This window comes from Neopsephotus bourkii, unplaced genomic scaffold (assembly GCF_033783945.1).
Source record: "Neopsephotus bourkii isolate Nb327-2 ecotype Australia unplaced genomic scaffold, CSIRO-AGI_Nbou_v1 NB_923, whole genome shotgun sequence".
In the NCBI taxonomy this organism is placed as follows: domain Eukaryota; kingdom Metazoa; phylum Chordata; class Aves; order Psittaciformes; family Psittacidae; genus Neopsephotus; species Neopsephotus bourkii.
The window spans coordinates 3,207,250-3,224,080 of record NW_026901417.1 but is presented as its reverse complement, the minus strand read 5'-3'; the positions used below and the strand labels follow the sequence as shown (position 1 = coordinate 3,224,080).

Here is a 16,831-nt window from a genome sequence, read left to right as displayed (position 1 = left end):
CCTGGCAGCGTTTTGTCTCTGTCCTTCAGAATTCCGTTGTTCAGCAGAATTGTGCTACATTCATTCCATGTACTTGGAAAAGGGTTCAACCTCCAGCATAAGCCAGGCAGTGCTAATTGAGCACTCAGAAATGACTGACAACGCTTTTGTTGCTGGGAGCCAGATGGTGACACCTGGGTTTGTGAGCGGTATCTACAGCAGCCCACCCGCACCCACTAGAAGTTCTAATGAGAACAACTTCCCCTGAGGTACAGTCTGGGAATGACTGAGGCTGGGTATGAACTTAGACTGATAACAAGTCATCCGCCTCAAGGAATTCTCCAGCCATAAATGGGTCCAATGCTAAACATCAAATGGGCACTAGCTGTTGGGGCAAGGAGGTGAAGTACTGATCTCTAATATCAACTGCATGGTTTTAAAACATTGACATCTCTAGGCTTGAGTCAATTGGTCCAGCTCATGTTTTGCCAGCTAAAATCTATCTAAATTTCTTTCCTTATTTCCCATTTCCTTGATCAGCTGTAGATGTTTTTGCCATTTCAGAAACCTGAAATTGGAACTTTAATGTTCGTCACAAATTCAGCATTACTGGTTCTCTGAGTATACAACCCAAGAAAGCCTACACTGGTTCTGTTATTCCATTCAGTAAATAAAGTGACTTCTTCATGTTTGAACATTGGCCCTTAAGTTCTGCTGGGATTTCTAGATTGATGTCATATCGTGCACCAAGGACAAAAGGGTTTTTCAATCTGATTCAGCCTTTATAGAATATGTGAACATTTGCTTACAGAACATGTTTCTTATAAGGTATTTGCCACGTTTTATGTTGAATCACAGTCAGATGTCATGGTCTTTAGAGAAGACTTTCTTACTTTGACAGAAATAGCATCCCTTATGGCCAGAATTCTGTCGTTCTCTAGGTAGGTACCCAGGGCCTCCAGAGGAGTGTGCTCTCTATTCCTATTCTCTCCAGCAGCTCTGAAGGTCCTCACTTCAGAGTACAGTTTTTCTTTGCCCCAGTTACCAGCAGGACTTGCTGTCCAAGGAATAATCAGACTTGTGTGGAGCTGGCAAATGCCAACAGGAAAGGCTCTTGCTCATCTAAGTGTTGGACAATGCACTGCCACAATGGCTTCTGCAGAACTTGAGGCAGAAGGGAAGCACAGATTCTCCCCATGCTGATCCAGTTCCCTAGCTTTTGTTCCTGTTTAAGAGGACTGTGCATTCTCAGCTGACCTATGCTACTTACAGCTTTTTTGGGAGTTTCTGTTCTCATTAAAGAGCCTGTCTGTCAAAAGGCTTTCTCTGGGCAGTTTTTTCCTTATCAAGTGGTGGAACTTTGAGATGTAACCAGCTGTGTCTTATTTGGGATGACAGCAAGGAAACCATTTAAGCCACTGATGCAAATCAAATGTGATCCTAATGTTATTCCTAAACAGAAACACTCTTAATAAATCCAGAGACCCCGCTTGATCACATGTAAAACAAATACATCCCCTTCATGTATTTGTGAGTATTTGATTACTATTATTATTCATGAAATCATTACCTGCATTACCTCTTTCCTGTCTCAAACTTACAGTAGCTAATGGCTACACAGCTATTGCCCCAGGTTTTCAGTCGGGGTTTTGTTACTCCTCTGAAAAGCACTTTGGTTGCTCTGCTTTAAAGAACCCAACCTTACAAAGTTCTTATCCCAGGAAACCAGGAGCCAGGATTTATTGGATTGGAAATAATAGTGCAGCTGTGTTGATGTGGGTTCTTCACATTGCTCTCGTGGCAAGATCAGGAATTAAAAGAGTATATTCACTTCCAGTAATAACACACCCAGCCTGTAGTCAAATGAAATGAACTGGTTTGTTGGAGTATTTATGAAGTCAACAAACTTGCATGTTCTATTAATGTTCTGAGCTTACTGTGAGGAGAATACTTGCACTGGGTCAGCTCATGCTTCCTGGTTTGGTTTTCTCTCTTCTGATTTAGAATTTAGTATTTGCATCATGTCAGGATATAAATGTTGTCATAATGCTATTATAAAGCCATTTACTTGTTCAGTTTTATAGAGCTTTTATTCATTAATTGTACAGTGACCAGAACAACCAGATCCTAGTGCCTAACTGGGGCCATTAAGTACTGCTAAAAACCCTTTGCCTGGATAAATTGTACCTTCTCTTTCCCCAGCTTAACCTGAGTATCATCTATGAGTGGCAGCTTTTGTCTTCAGAGTGCTTTTTTAACACGACCTTTTTAAATTTGAATAAATAATTGTGAAGTAAGAATGAGATAAATGCAGAAGATTGTGACCCGGTTGCTATTACTAGCACCCTGCAGTGTTAATAAGTCCATTAACGAACTTACACTGGGTGAGGTTCTTTCTCCAGAAATTCTGTGTCTCTTTCTACGTAGGTTAGGTTGAACCTGTGCAGACCATCTGAGTTACTCCTTGTTTGTGCCACTGGGAAAGGGAGCACTGTAACCCATGGCATGTTTGGTTTGAGGCTGTGATGTAGAACAGGTTTGCCAGACACTGTTTCCCTGCAGTTGCCCCTGCAGGTTTGCAAACAGGACACGCATGAAGTGACTCCTTCCTGACCTCTTTTAGCCACTTGGTTTGTTTCTGTCTCCAGGTGTGGGTGGATGCTGGAACACAGATATTTTTCTCCTATGCGATCTGCTTGGGGTGTTTGACAGCTCTGGGAAGCTACAACAACTATAATAACAACTGCTACAGGTAATACCTTCCACATTGCACTTTTACATTTACTTTCGGTGATGGAAACACCCACATGCTTCACTTAGAAGTACTTCTCCTTTTCCTTTAGCTATTTGCAGATAAGCACATGCTCAAGTTCTTGTAGAACAGAGATCTATAATGTTTCATATAATTGTTTCAGAGGAAGTCTTTTCCAATATCTGGTGTTTTCATCCCTTTTGATCATACCTGACCCTTGCACAGCCACAAGCCACTCAGTACACACAGGCATACCCGATTGCATTTATAATATACAGAAGTTCATATATATAGTTGCATGTACATACAGTATTTGATTGTATAATTAGTATCTGCTTTAAAAAAAATCCTACAAAAAACTGCTATTAAAAGTCACCTGAGTTTGGTCTGAATGTCCCTTTCTACCACAGTCGACTGGCTTCTCACTAGAGCACAGGAGAAATGGAGAGCATTTAATTGCATATCTTTATAGAAATCAGTAAGGAAATTGCTAATGCCTTCAACAGATTTTGATGTCTCCTGAACCAATGTCAAAAGGAGGTGACACGTTCTGTTCTACCCCATTCCATTCTACCAGCGTCGACAACAACATGAGCACTACTTTTTTCCTTCTGTCATGAATAGTTACGGAATCAGTTTTTCTTCTATTCAACAGCTTCTAAAAGAAGGCAGTAAATGACAGTTTGATAATGCTGAGTCCATTCTGACCTCCAGACAGAGGATTAAAATCTTAATTTTTCCATAAAGGAACAGTTACAATCCAAAAGGGAAAGAACCCCAGCCAGAGCCCTCATCCCCCACAGTGTACGTATGTACATTTTACAGGACAGGTTCACTTGGAGAGTTCAGAAGACAGGTTTAGGAAACACCTTCTTTCAGTATCTTGGCAATAATTTGCTCTTCTGTCAGAGAAACAGCGAACAGCAGGACCCTTCAAACAGAGAGGGAACTGGGATACTGGAAACCACAGAGACACAAATGAACCCACCAGCTGAATGTCTGCAAAGTTACCCACCGGCAGGGGTACAGGTACTTTGCCATCTAAACATGCATAGTAACTTAGCAGCAACTTAAATTGCACTTTGCTTGGCTCTGACAGCCTGAACTCCAAATGTTCTACTGCCTAAAGTGGTGTAGGTAGAGTCAGACAGCCTCAGCAGATAGGAGAGGACAATCTTCCTGCTTCATGTGGCTCTGGGTTTGCAGGGCGGATCCAGCTCCCTGCAGCACACTGCACAGCTCCCCCCCCCCACCAGGGGAAGCACTGGTTGGTCTCATTCTAGCACCATTCCTGTGTCCTGGAGCCTGGCACTGTGGTGGGACAAGTCCTGTGTGTGAGCCTAAGTACAGCAGGTTGCCACTGGGGTGCAGAAGACAAAGGAGTCATTTCTCAGACTGCCAACAAATGGAGAAAACTGTTCAGAAACGAAGATGTGGCCTTTATCAAGACGAGAAGAGGAATGGGATTTGGTCTTGAGGGGATCCATGAGAGTAACGAAGTAACTGGAGGGATGAAAAGGCTCTGTGGGCTTTCCTAAGAAGCTCCTTAAGGAAGGCAGAATAACTTTTCAGCAGTATCCTGGCTGCAAGGCAGGGACAGAAGGGATGCATGTCTTGAATTATTCAGGTGTTTGGCAAGACATTAGTTTGGAAGAATATGAAGTGCCCCAACCTTCACCTGATAAAAAGGAAAACCTTCCTTTTGGGGCTGCATCTGAAGCCTGGGAATTACCTAAAATAAATCTTACCTGCAGAAAACACACTGTTCCAAATGGGAGGCATTGTACAGCCAGTGAGCAGCCAGACCCAGCCCTCTGACACAGCAGCTCTCCCCACCCTCCCTCAAAGGATTAAAAATTACACAGACTGCCAAGGGGTTTTGCTTGGAATGTGTGCCAGGACTTCCAGAATATGAACTGCCTCTTACTGTCATTACCAATCTATGGCAAAGATAGGACTTGATACTGAAGATGTGGATTCAGAAGCTGTTAGGTTTTACAGGGCATTTTCTTCTCATAGACAACTTGCACAAAAATTTGCTTCAGATTTAGGATGGGAATAAAGCAGACTAAGGTATAGGCTCAACAGAACTACAGGCTTGCCTTGGGGTTCAGTTTGGGTATTGTTTCAGGTTTGGCATCCTAATGTCCTTTCAAGGCATGTAGGTTAGGTTATTACTTTCTCAAGTATACAGCTCTCGCAGCAAACACTCCTAAAAGGCTGACTGTCAGGATAAATCATTCCCAGCTCACTGCTGTCACGCCTCAAGTGCTGCCTGAAAGCAGGATGAACAAGGATATTCCACTGGGCTCTGGGGAAAGATTGCACCTTGCTGCAAGACCATTTTCCCTTTTTTCACAGTGATTTACTACTGTGACATTTCCAATCTGGGAAAGAAATATTTCTTCACCTTGGCCTTGTAACTGCCACTGTTTGATGTGTAGGATACCCAGGTCTGAGAGATCAGTGTCCCTGCACTGTCTTTGCCTACTTGTTAGCACTTTTTCAAGCATGTACATACTTCATGGACCATGTTTGGTGGGTTTTGTTACAACAGCTTCTTACAAAAAGTCTGCAAACCAAAGTGGAGTTGTATTTTGTAGGAATAGATATTGCCAATATCTATACTGTAACTGGAATAGAATTAGCTAAGATCTGACTACAGGGTTTTTTTCCAGGAAACAAATTAATAGCAACTTTATGGAGTTTATAAATTATCTCATATCCTCTGGAATGCATTATTGCAACTACTGCAATAGACATTATTTTTAATACCTTTCTTACAGTATTTTTACACATTTTTAAAGCTTCTATCAAAGAACAGTAGTGAATAGCAGCAGGTTTGTAATTCAACCAGTTAAAACACACAAGGGTATAGTGATATTTTTTTCCTGCAAATAATTATACTTGACTGATAATATTAGTTGGGAGCTTAGTCTTAATGAGGAACTTAATGTCCTACAGCATGAGGTGCTCTAAGTCCTACAGCTCAGTAGGTGCAAGCAAGCCAGGCTCTGGAGATCAACTGTACAAATGTTTCTTATTTGTATTTTCAGAGACTGCATCATGCTCTGCTGCTTGAACAGTGGCACAAGCTTTGTTGCTGGTTTTGCTATCTTTTCAGTTCTTGGATTTATGGCTTATGAGCAAGGCGTGCCCATTGCAGAAGTCGCAGAATCAGGTAAGTTCCAAAAGCAGTTTTCAGAGTTGTTAAAAAATGCCCAGAGGTTGCTGTCAGAACACTGGGTCTGTGCCACAAAGTCTTGCTTAATGTGTCCTATCCAGACACGGTCAGATGGCTGATGCCATCTCCTAATGTCACTAAGTTTTTCTCCCAGGGACATACACTGAGACGCTCTGGTTGGTTAAGTATAAAAGTTCTTGTTTTGAGTCCAGAAAGGCACAAAGGCTTTTAATGAACCACCTTATGTTCATTACCACCCCTTGGAGTTAGGCATCCAATGGAAGTTAAGAGCTCTTTAACACCTTTGTGGATGTCACATCTTTAAGCATCACTTAAAACCAAACAGAACAAAAAGGAGGACCACCAGAAAGGAAAGCAGTATAATGCTGAACTGTTGAGAGGAGAAATGGCTCTCAGGAATTCAGTCAAGATTAGCAGGAAAACTGTGAAGCAGAGCTTCACTGGTGCTCTCATGGAAAATATTTCTCTTTTCCTGAAGCCCTCAAGTCTTGGTACTATTATAGAAGCTATATAGAGAAAGGTTAAAAGACTGCAGCAACTCTGGAAATTATAGGAGCTTGTAAATACTGTTCAGTGCAACAGCTGGAGTGTGCTGACAGGTCTTCACTGAAGTTACTGCAGCAGGAGTGGAGGTACTCCTCTTGACCTTCAAACATTTGGACAGGATGTACGCAGAGCTGATGTGCCAAGCAAGTCTTCATGACTGATTAGCCTTATCACCAAATATTTAGACTATTAGAGATGTAGAGTTTGTCAAGTTGTTCGATATTGTATTTAGCTTCTCTCATCTGCCATAAAAAAACAGTTAAGTTGTGGTGGGTTGACCTCTGCCAGCAGCTGAGTGTCCACACTGTTGTCACTCGCCCACCCCAGTGGGATGGGGCAGGGGACAGGAAGAGAAAAAGGGAGAGCATTGGTGGCTGCAGATAAAGAGAGGTTAATAAAGGGCGCTGTGGCAGCCCTAAGGTTGCTGTTGGCAGTGCTGTCCTACCCACAGATCCTCACCACAGTGCTCCACAGGCTGCAGTGCAAGGAAGTTAACTCCATCTCAGCAAGATCCAGTACACCGTTGTAAACTATTTCCTTTCTTCCTTTTCAGGACCAGGACTTGCATTCATTGCCTATCCTAAAGCTGTTACCATGATGCCTCTTTCTCCTCTGTGGGCAGCTCTGTTCTTTATGATGCTCATATTCCTTGGATTAGATAGTCAGGTATGAAACAAATGCTGTTGAAATATTTTATCAGAACACCTAGCATGTATATGGCAGCATCCATGATGGAAACAGCATCTCATCTGATGAAAGAATGAACCCTAACTTAACCCTGTGCATAAAACCATCATTCAAGTTCCTTAAATCTTTCAAATCTTATGTGATGCAGATTATTTCATGGTTTCCTGTGGCACTGATGCAGCCTGATTCACTGAATCAGCTTTCATTATGAACACAGCCATCAGCTTGAACTTAGGTATGGGTGATTAAAATGCACAGATCAGTAAATACCACTGTGCCTTTTTTCCCCATTTTTAAATCACTTTGTAATGAATTTTGAAACTCAGTGATAGTGTAAGCTTCTAGGGTGTATTTATACTTCAAGATACCGTAGCAAGGAATGTGTAGGCATAGTCTGCAGCAAAGTGACAGTGTAGAAGTTGTTCTTGCTATGTGACCATCAAAATTATGAGAGCTGATGAACAAGGTGGCAGTTCTAGCATGCAGCTCAGCTCTCAGCATGACTTGGTGCAGAAAGTTTATGACCATATGCTGTAGAATAAGTATATTCTTAAGTATATACCCTTCACTGCTTGTTTTGCATGACATTAAACTGAACGTTTTTGTAACTACTCTTCTTCCTGATCAAACATTTATTTTCAAAGCCCTTTAAAATGGTCATTTCCTGAATTCTGCTCGCGGCTGCTGCAGTGAAGCAGGCTTTACACTGCCTACCTCTGGCCATTCCTTTGGGTGCCTATTTTAGAAACCTTCTCCAGAGCCCTGAGTCAGAACTCAAGCCTCTTGCTTTCTGCTGAGTTTCAAAGTTAGTAAGAACGTTCCTCCCCTCCCTCACCAGCTGTACTTGGCTTGGGCACTTAACAGCTTTGTGGAGCTTTTCTCTCCTGTAAAATGGAGAGAACGTCTCCAAACCCCCTGCAGCTCCTGTAGCAGTGTTTGAAGGTGCACAGGACTGCAGCTCGCTTCTGTGAGTGATAGAAGCTCAGGGTGCTTAGGGTGCAGTTCTGCTGCAATCCAGTGGGTGGTTTGTACAGTATTTAAGTCCCATTCAAGACACATTTGAAAGATTTAATGTATGTAATCCATCTGCTGCAGGGCAAATGTATTCTGGGATAATATTAGTGGAAGTTGAATTTGGTGGTGGACTGGAAATCTACAGCTTTGGTCTTTTTAATTCTGAAATGGTGTTCCTCTCAGTTTGAGCTTCTGCTGATAGAAAGTCCTCAGGGATCATTCAGTCTGTGATGGGAACATATAGAAGGATATTTGAAGTGTTTTTGTAGCAGATCCCAAGTCCCAGATGAGACTCATACTTCAGTTGTGCTTTCCTATCATTTGTTGTAGTTTGTGTGTGTTGAAAGCCTGGTGACAGCTGTTGTAGATATGTACCCAAAAGTCTTCCGAAGGGGCTACCGAAGAGAACTGTTGATTCTTGGCCTTTCCATTGTGTCCTACTTCATCGGCCTAATAATGTTAACTGAGGTAAGATGTGCTTTGTTGTACTGCTGCAGAGAAAAGGAAATGGGCTTCTCTTTATAACCATAACAGGTAAAATGCAAGAATGTTTGCCATATACACATTTCACTGTCAGGAATGTGACTACAAAATACTTGAGACACTGTTCTCAACTACTCTCAAGTACTGTGGAACAGCTGAGATGTGGAATGTATCCTCAGTTCTTCAGCTGGGCTTAGGAAATATTTTAATCCAATTTACGTACCCAAGGAAATCCCATCTGCTTTGCACCAGCCAGCTCTATTGACTATGCTTTCTGCTTGCTTACTGTGGGCAGACCTATTTGGATTAATAGATCAGTCGAGAAGATGGAGTAGAGTGAAAATAGGAAACTAAGACATCTTTGATTTGTATGTCATCAGGCTAGGTCGGTCAATGCAGCCAATCTCTGAGCAGCAACTGCTTCAGGGAGAGTGACAGGAAAACAAAACAAAGGAAATAAATCTTTTGTTCCAAAGCAGGGGGTTTGCTTTGGGATGTTCTAAACTGGAAATTCTGAGGGTGTCAGCCCATCCATCAGTTCATGATACAACACCTCTGCTACTTCTGTGTGAGGTACCCAGGTTGGGGGAGGACTCTGGGACCCTTTGGTACTTGGTAGGAGTTTAGTGCTTGCTTTACAGAATGACTTGTATCAGCAGTTTTCCTCGAGAGAGAGGGGCAGTATCCCCACCCTCCTCTGCCCATATTGCTTGCTGGACCATTAGAGCCTCCCTGTAACAGGGGGCGAGGCAGAGAAAACAGTTTCCTAAACTGAACCTTTGTCCTGGCCACTTTAATGGCCGAGGGCCACCCTGTGTCTGCTGGTTGGTATTGTGGCACTACTGACTGCAGAGGATGGCAGGGCATTGACAGCACAGTGAGCATGGTGCAGGGATGTTGTGCTGGTGCAGGACAAAGCTTGCTCTCCTTTCTCGAAGGGCAGAGGTTGCTGTTGTAAAGCCATTTGGAGAACAACTTCGAACTCGTTAGGAAAGCATGGTTTAAAGACTTGTTGGAGCCAGGGTGATTCTTGGGTGTTTTTTTTTTGGGGGGAGGGGTGTCAAATAATGACTCAGTAACGTGGCTTAAAGGCTGTGAGCTACACCCAAACTTCACAGGTTGATTTACTCATTTTACAGTCCCTATGCCATTGGAAAGGGATTCTAGTAGCTACAGATTTTGCCTACTTTCCCTGTGTTTTAACTAATTCCTTCGCATATGAGTATCACAGACACAAAAAACAAGACCCTGCTTCTTCATGTGCAGTAATCTGGAGTTCAAAAGCACCTGTAGATATCTACAGCTTGACAGGTTAACAAATGAAGTTGAAAAGAGGCAGGGAAGTGGGAGAGCATCTTGGAATCAAGTCAAATGTTGTTCGCTCAGCATTAACTGCCTTAAAGCAAATGTCTACTGCCGGTCAAGGGAATAACCTTAAGTGCTATGGAAGCAAAAAACTTTCACAGTAAGAAATCAGTGACAAATTAATATACTTTATTCAGGAAGGAACCAACTTCAGTAGGAAGATTGCCAGGGAACCAACAGATGGACCGTGTAATTAAAGCCATATTTGCTATGAAATACTGCTACTGGTGCCAGCACAATAGCCTTATTCCTTTATCTGGTTTTGTCTTCCAGGGTGGGATGTACGTCTTTCAGTTGTTTGACTCTTATGCAGCTAGTGGCATGTGCCTTCTCTTTGTTGCCATATTTGAATGTGTCTGCATAGGCTGGGTTTACGGTGAGTTGCTGAAAACTGCTGTGGTTTCCGGTTTTATGGAAGTTTTCTATTTGCACAAAAGCAATGTGTGAGCCTTGTACGCTTATGGAATGGGGCTCTCCACATTCCCATGCCCTACCATAAGTCAGTGATGCCTTTTTTCCCCACTCTAAATAACAGAGATAGTGAAATAGATTTATTACTTTATTTTCCCCTTAATCCTTGTCAGGACTGGCCTGCACGTTTCTTCCTCGGGGCATGTTCCCTCCCACTGCTGACAGTCACAGGTCTGTCCTGGGGAGCTGGAGTTCCTGCCTCATTATCACAGGGAAGGACATAGCAGTGCCCCTACCTCTGCTGCTTGTCTGTCAGCAAAGCCAAAAGCAAACCACCACGGATGTTCATGGTTACATGGTCCAGCAGTTTTTGCACCCACAAGACTATCAGTATGACCTTCAGTCCCAGCTATTGAGGGATTGACACGCAAGCTTGTAGCATATCGATACACTTTAACTGCCTTTGCCCAGGCTGTTAGTGCCCAGAAGCCATTTCTGTTTGACAGCTTGACCACTTCATTGCTCACAATGGTCAGATCCAGATGTGGGCAGCAATCTCTGTGGCAAGGATGGAGCAGATGACAGAGATTGTGTCAGGGAAAGACACAGGCTCAGGGAAAGACAGAGCAGCCCTTGTTGCTCTGTCAGAAACTCTGTTGTTCTCTTTACGTTTTGAATACTGACTGATGCAACCTCTTCCACATCCATTCTACCTCTGCTTTTCGTTTGTTTCCTGGGGTAGGCAGCAATCGCTTTTATGAAAACATTGAAGACATGATTGGGTACAGGCCACTGTCACTGATCAAATGGTGCTGGATGGTTCTAACTCCCGGGATTTGCGCAGTAAGTACAGAGCATCCAAGGAACGTGGTTAAACACAAAGAGGATTTTCCGTGCTTACTTCCAGAATTTTGCTGCTGCTGCTAGTTCAGAAAAAACATCTCCTGATTCGTAGCTTATGTTCTAGCTAAAAAACACCCCGTAGGATCTGCTAAATGCGTGAGTTGTGAGAACTCTTAGTATACACAGTAATAGGAAGAAACAGGGCCCTACATGAACATCTGCCAGTACAATGGAGGCTTTTTTTCACTGCATCACTGCATCTCTGCTACACCTGGTGTCTACCCCACATAACTCAAGCTCCTCCAGACTCATGATGGTTTCCTGGCTGCTCCAGCCTACTTCCTTCTCTCTCTTTGGGTAAGTAGACATTGTTTTCAGACAGGACAGTTTCTTCCTTCTAGTAAAAGTAGTGGCCAAAAGCATATCTGATACACGTGAAGAAGGGGAAGGAATTTGCCTTACCACAAGGTAGCAGTGCTGGTGCCAACTCTGGTGGTCTGCTGTGGCTACACAACAGGGTCAAAAGTACAGAAGGAGCATGACCAGTTTGCACATACGTTTGATCCACAAGTGCTTGAGCATTAGATGCTAAAACCTTCCAGTTGTCCAACACATAAATGATAGCGGCTGCAAACCCACAGATGCTGGGGCATCAGTGGGGTTCCCTTGAGCTCTGCCAGTTCATTCGCAAACTTGGGTACCTTTCTGACTCATTTTCACCAGCCCGTAAATGCACTCAGTATCTCTTGCTCTTGTACACCCTTTCCACCACTTTGGAGAAAGTCCACAGTAGCTTTTCTATATTTCATCAACTTAAATGGTCCAAACTGCTTGATAAGACACCTGCTGGATTTAGACAGCTGTAGTTGAGCTTCTGTGAGGATTCTGGCCTGCAGAGCTGCAAACACAGACAGCGGATTAGGGCAACTCTGAAAATGTTGTCTTTCCTTTATCATTGTGACAAGTTGGAGAGAACACAACTTGTGTTACTTAATCACAGCTGGTTCATGAGAGCAAAGCTTAAGCTTTCCTGCCCAGGCACTGTTTGCTATCAAAGCACAGGTTTTATTGTCATTGAGAGGTAAACAGGATTTCAACTTTAAAGGTTGTTCGTTTCAGTGGAAGCTATTGAGACGTTATTTAAGCTGTACATGAAGCAGACACTGCCGGTTGTTTTGTTTCTCTGGCTGAAAAGCTTACCTCTTCTTTCCATCTTTAGGGAGTCTGTCCTTGCCTAAACAATCGTTTTCTTGTTCCATAGGAGGTGTTTTGTCAAATACCACTAATACATTTCTCTGCTTATTTCAGGGAATCTTCATCTTTTTTCTGGTGAAGTACAAGCCTCTAAAATACAACAATGTCTATATATACCCTGACTGGGGCTACGGCATAGGGTGGATGATGGCACTCTCTTCCATGATCTGTATCCCCCTGTGGATCTGCATTAAGCTGTGGAAGACAGAAGGCACTTTCATAGAGGTAAGATACATTTTCAGATTGACAATACCAAAAGAAGAAATGGGAATGGAGTGTGAGCCCTCACCTCAAGAGACTAAGCACAGTTTAATCAAAGAAGAAATGCCACATGCAGTTTCTAGTGGCAACTCGGGTTAGGCCTCTCAGTCACTGGTAGAAAGAGGGATGTGAATTTTCTCTGTTTTCTTCTGAATGCACAGTCTGTGGCAAACTAAACAATGCTACGGCTTTAAGGAGCTCGGTTCCTGCTCAGTTTATAGCTTAAAATGTCTGTAATATCAGCTAAATCCCTCAAGAAGGTTATACCAGCCATTCATTCTGGTCAGCTGTCTTCTTTCATGGCTTTGGTAACTAATGTTTGTGCTGGCAGGATTTTCCTCCAGGAGCTGGGTTGCAAACCTCACATATGTCTTGTATGCAGTTTTCCTGATTACAGTTATCTAAGTGAGACATACAGGCAGAAAGAAATATTCAGTGCTATTTACTGACATTGGGTATCGGGTTAGCTCAGGTCCAGGCTGAGGTTACGATTATTAAATATATGACTTTTTCTTCAAAGAAGGACAGCGAAGATGACTAGCTATAATGGAAAAAACAAGACTATAAACCTTATTTACCCATTTGGGATTTCTCATATTACAGAAAAGCCTAGTTCTGTCATCTGGAGCCCCTTACATACTAGACAGTGGAAGGAGTTAACCCTGTATTGCCTTCTCCTATCTCAAAACATGTATGGAAGGGCCTTTATTCAGCCCCTTTTGTGCTTTCTCAGTCTTTCTGATATTCTCTAGGATCATGCCAACAGGATGAACAAGACTGTAGGAAGTTCTGTGTCTGGGGCTCCTTAATTTACCCAGCACTTTGGAAAGGTCTGTCTCAGTGTGTATCCACACTGTCAAGATTATCCTCCGTTCAGAGCCAAAGGATATGACATCTAAATGCATTCGAGTACCTCTTGTTGCAATAGGTACTGCATTCCTGAATGGAAAAGGCATCTAACATGGCAATCCATGTTGAAATGACACCATTAAGCCGATTAAATATAACCTGGAGAGTATCTAGGAAACCTTTGCTATGGGTATATAACCACAAAATTAATTGTCTGCAATATAATTGTCTTAGCATGTCAAAAAGGAAGTTTTGCACAAATCTCAACATGATTTCCTTGATGCATCAACCTTTCCCTGTCTCTGCAGGTAAACAGACTTTGTTTGAAGTCCATTTAGTCTGAAGCACTGCAGACAGGTTGTTCTCTGTTCCATACCTCAACACGGGAGGGGGTTTTAGTCACAATTGCAAACACCTCAGCAAGCCAACTTCCTGTAGCACCTCTGCTCCCCGAGCTGAGAGCAACAAAGTTGCTAGAAATGAGAAAGTTCTCAGATGGACACACATCTTTTTGTTCCTTACTGTAGCTTGATACACTTCAGTGGTCTCTTGTTTCTTCAGTGTATATCCTTTGACTATACCATGAGAAACATAATGCACCACAGATCAGGCCTTACCCAGAGCATGAAGCTGAGCTTCTTTATGGCAGGGGATGTCACTCTGCATCAGCATGAAAATTCACTTGACTCTGTTTTCACCTTCATTCTCTAGCATTCGGTCTGGTGTGATCTGTAAAGAATTGGGGGGCATGCAGCTTTCTGGATGTACCTGGAACAGGGAAAGGTGAAGTGGAAATACAAGGGAAAGGGGGTTATAGCCAGGCTGTTTAAGGAATGTATATGTGTCATCAAGGCAAAAATAATGATTCCCATCTTCTCCAATTTCCTAGAAATTCAGGAAGCTGATTACACCCAGCTCAGATCTGAAAATGAGAGGGAAGCTTGGAGGAGGAGCCTACGTTGCAGCAATCAATGACTGCGATGCCAAACTGAAAGGAGATGGCGCCATTTCAACCATTACAGAAAAGGAGACGCATTTCTGAAAGAACTCTCTTTTTTTGAGTTGTTTTGGGGGTTTTTTTTTGTATAAATAAATGGATAAATAAATTCACTTAATCCTAGAGGCTGGCTTGTTTTGCACAGAATTTTATTAACCAGTTAATTATAAAGTGAAAACTGTATACTTGTTTAAAAATGTTTTTTTTAAATGACTATATAAGTAATGATGATGTAAAAGAAAAAGAAATAGTTCTCAATATGTTAGTCATGATTTCTTGTAATATGGTGACTGCAGTTAATGTTTTTTGGCAGCTAGAGGGACTGTATCATGTGCTGTACAACTTTTTTATGTTCATTTCTGGCAGGTGTAATATTGTATAGATCTGTGCATTCTAACCTTTGAGCATTCCAGACCACTTCAGCTGTTCATGTATGTATATAAAGTGGACAGGATGTCCTTGGGTTTATACTGGAACAAACCATGCAGGGGTGCAGGATGACTTGTAGCTGGTGTTGAGGTTGCTGTTTGGAGGCAGGCTGCACCCATGGGAGTCAGAGGGAGCCTCTCCAGTGCAGGGGTGTCAGGCTGTGTGGGTTCAGCTGCTGTTCCCTGGGCTGGGAAGGCACATTTGCAACTACCACAGCTCTGCTTCCAGGGTGAGCGTTGGGAAGCTGATAGGAAGCAACACTTCAGCTGCTCTTCCCACCTTCCCTCCGCCCTCCATGTGCTTCAGCAGGTCTAAAACTGTGCTGGAATGGGCCCACTTCCGAGTCACTGTTATTTCTGGAGGTTGGATAGAGCATTTCTTAAGAGATACGAATTTTGCTGCTCTTGTAAGGTCTGGGATGATGTGTGCTGCTCCAGGAGACCCCTCAAACTTTGCGTTTGCCTTTGTGTCTGGGACTTCATTTTGGCTGACACTTCCCATCCACTGAAGTGAAATGTGTCTGTCTATGCTTGTACAAGAGGAGGTATATGTGGAGATGTGCTGAGGAAAAAAAAGAAGAGCAGGTTTAGAGCCTTTGTGTCTCTTTATCTGTCGTTTGCCAGTCTGCCTGCCTGGACGTCTGCTCATTCCCCTCAAATGAAACCGAGAGTGCTGCAATGGCAGTGTGCAGCGCTACACAGCTTTACTCATCTCCAAGGTACTTTCTAGATCCTCTCAGATTAGGCACTGATTATTCTACCCTGCATAGTACTGAGGCTTGCACCGGGTCAGGATAGGAGCTTAATTGGTAGAAGGCTGCTGAAATCTGGCCCTTAATCTCTACAAGGATTCCAGGGGGTAATTTATCCATGGTGCAGATGAAGGAACGAAGACAGGGATGTAACAACCTGTTTCGCAGAGGGAGCAGTATTGGGTTTGTGGTATCAGGTCTTTTTATTCTATCAATTGTATGAACTGGCTCCCTCTGATTTAAAACAGATTTTGTATGTGAATGTAGCTGATGGATGGTGATCACCGTGAGGTATACACATGCTAGTCCATGTGTCAAAATCTCTATCTCTTGGGTTGGTTATTTTTCCTTGCCTATACTCCAAACACTATTATTTGTTCTGGACAACCTCTTTTCCTTGTGTTTTTTTATTTAATGGTTGTGTGAGAGCCTGTGGAGGAACACTGCGTAGCGCCTGCTGGGGAGAGAGGACCAGCAGCCCAACTGGGAAGAAATGACATGCAGCCTGCTGTCTTCTCTGCAGTTCCACACCAGCAGAGGAAGAGAAGTGGTGGCTGGCCCCTGGCAGAAGAAACTGCTTCACTAAGGATGTCCCAGCACTGCCCAGAACTGTCCATGTGGGCAGCACTTCTCCAAGATTTTATGTCTTAAAAAAGCGTTTTCATAGAATCACTTTGTCTCAGATCACATCATTAAAACTCCCCGATCTATCTAATTTGATTTTATCTTCTCTGTATGTGGTGTGTGCTAAGGTGGAAGTCTCAGACCAAACTTCTCTACCAGGATTCAGCTTGAAATGTTTTAAGTCCTGCTCACCCTGGCATGCTCCATCCTTGCGTGTTTCGGAAAGGACACTTTGAAGGAGCCTGCCTTTGTGAAGGTACGGAGCTGCCGCCTGGGACTGCTGGCCTCCCTCAGAGGGAGCCTTCAGCTGGGGATCTGCAACTGGGATCACCACAGTCCCGTTGGAAAATGGGACTGCTGGGAGAGATATGTTCCCAGAAT

At 43.1% G+C, this 16,831-nt stretch overlaps 1 protein-coding gene across 4 annotated transcripts in view; it reads left to right on the top strand.

The window, feature by feature from the left end:
• SLC6A11 (solute carrier family 6 member 11) overlaps positions 1-14,769 on the top strand; it is a 110,829-nt gene extending 96,060 nt beyond the window's left edge. For all 4 annotated transcript variants that reach the window (XM_061357873.1, XM_061357875.1, XM_061357874.1 and 1 more), the window contains 8 exons: positions 2,628-2,731; positions 5,788-5,912; positions 7,036-7,148; positions 8,514-8,651; positions 10,305-10,407; positions 11,185-11,285; positions 12,594-12,764; positions 14,539-14,769. In XM_061357873.1, coding sequence (XP_061213857.1) covers positions 2,628-2,731; positions 5,788-5,912; positions 7,036-7,148; positions 8,514-8,651; positions 10,305-10,407; positions 11,185-11,285; positions 12,594-12,764; positions 14,539-14,691 — 1,008 coding nt within the window. In that variant the 3' untranslated portion in view covers positions 14,692-14,769. The remainder of the gene's footprint in view (positions 1-2,627; positions 2,732-5,787; positions 5,913-7,035; positions 7,149-8,513; positions 8,652-10,304; positions 10,408-11,184; positions 11,286-12,593; positions 12,765-14,538) is intronic.
• The last annotated feature ends 2,062 nt before the right edge of the window (positions 14,770-16,831 follow it).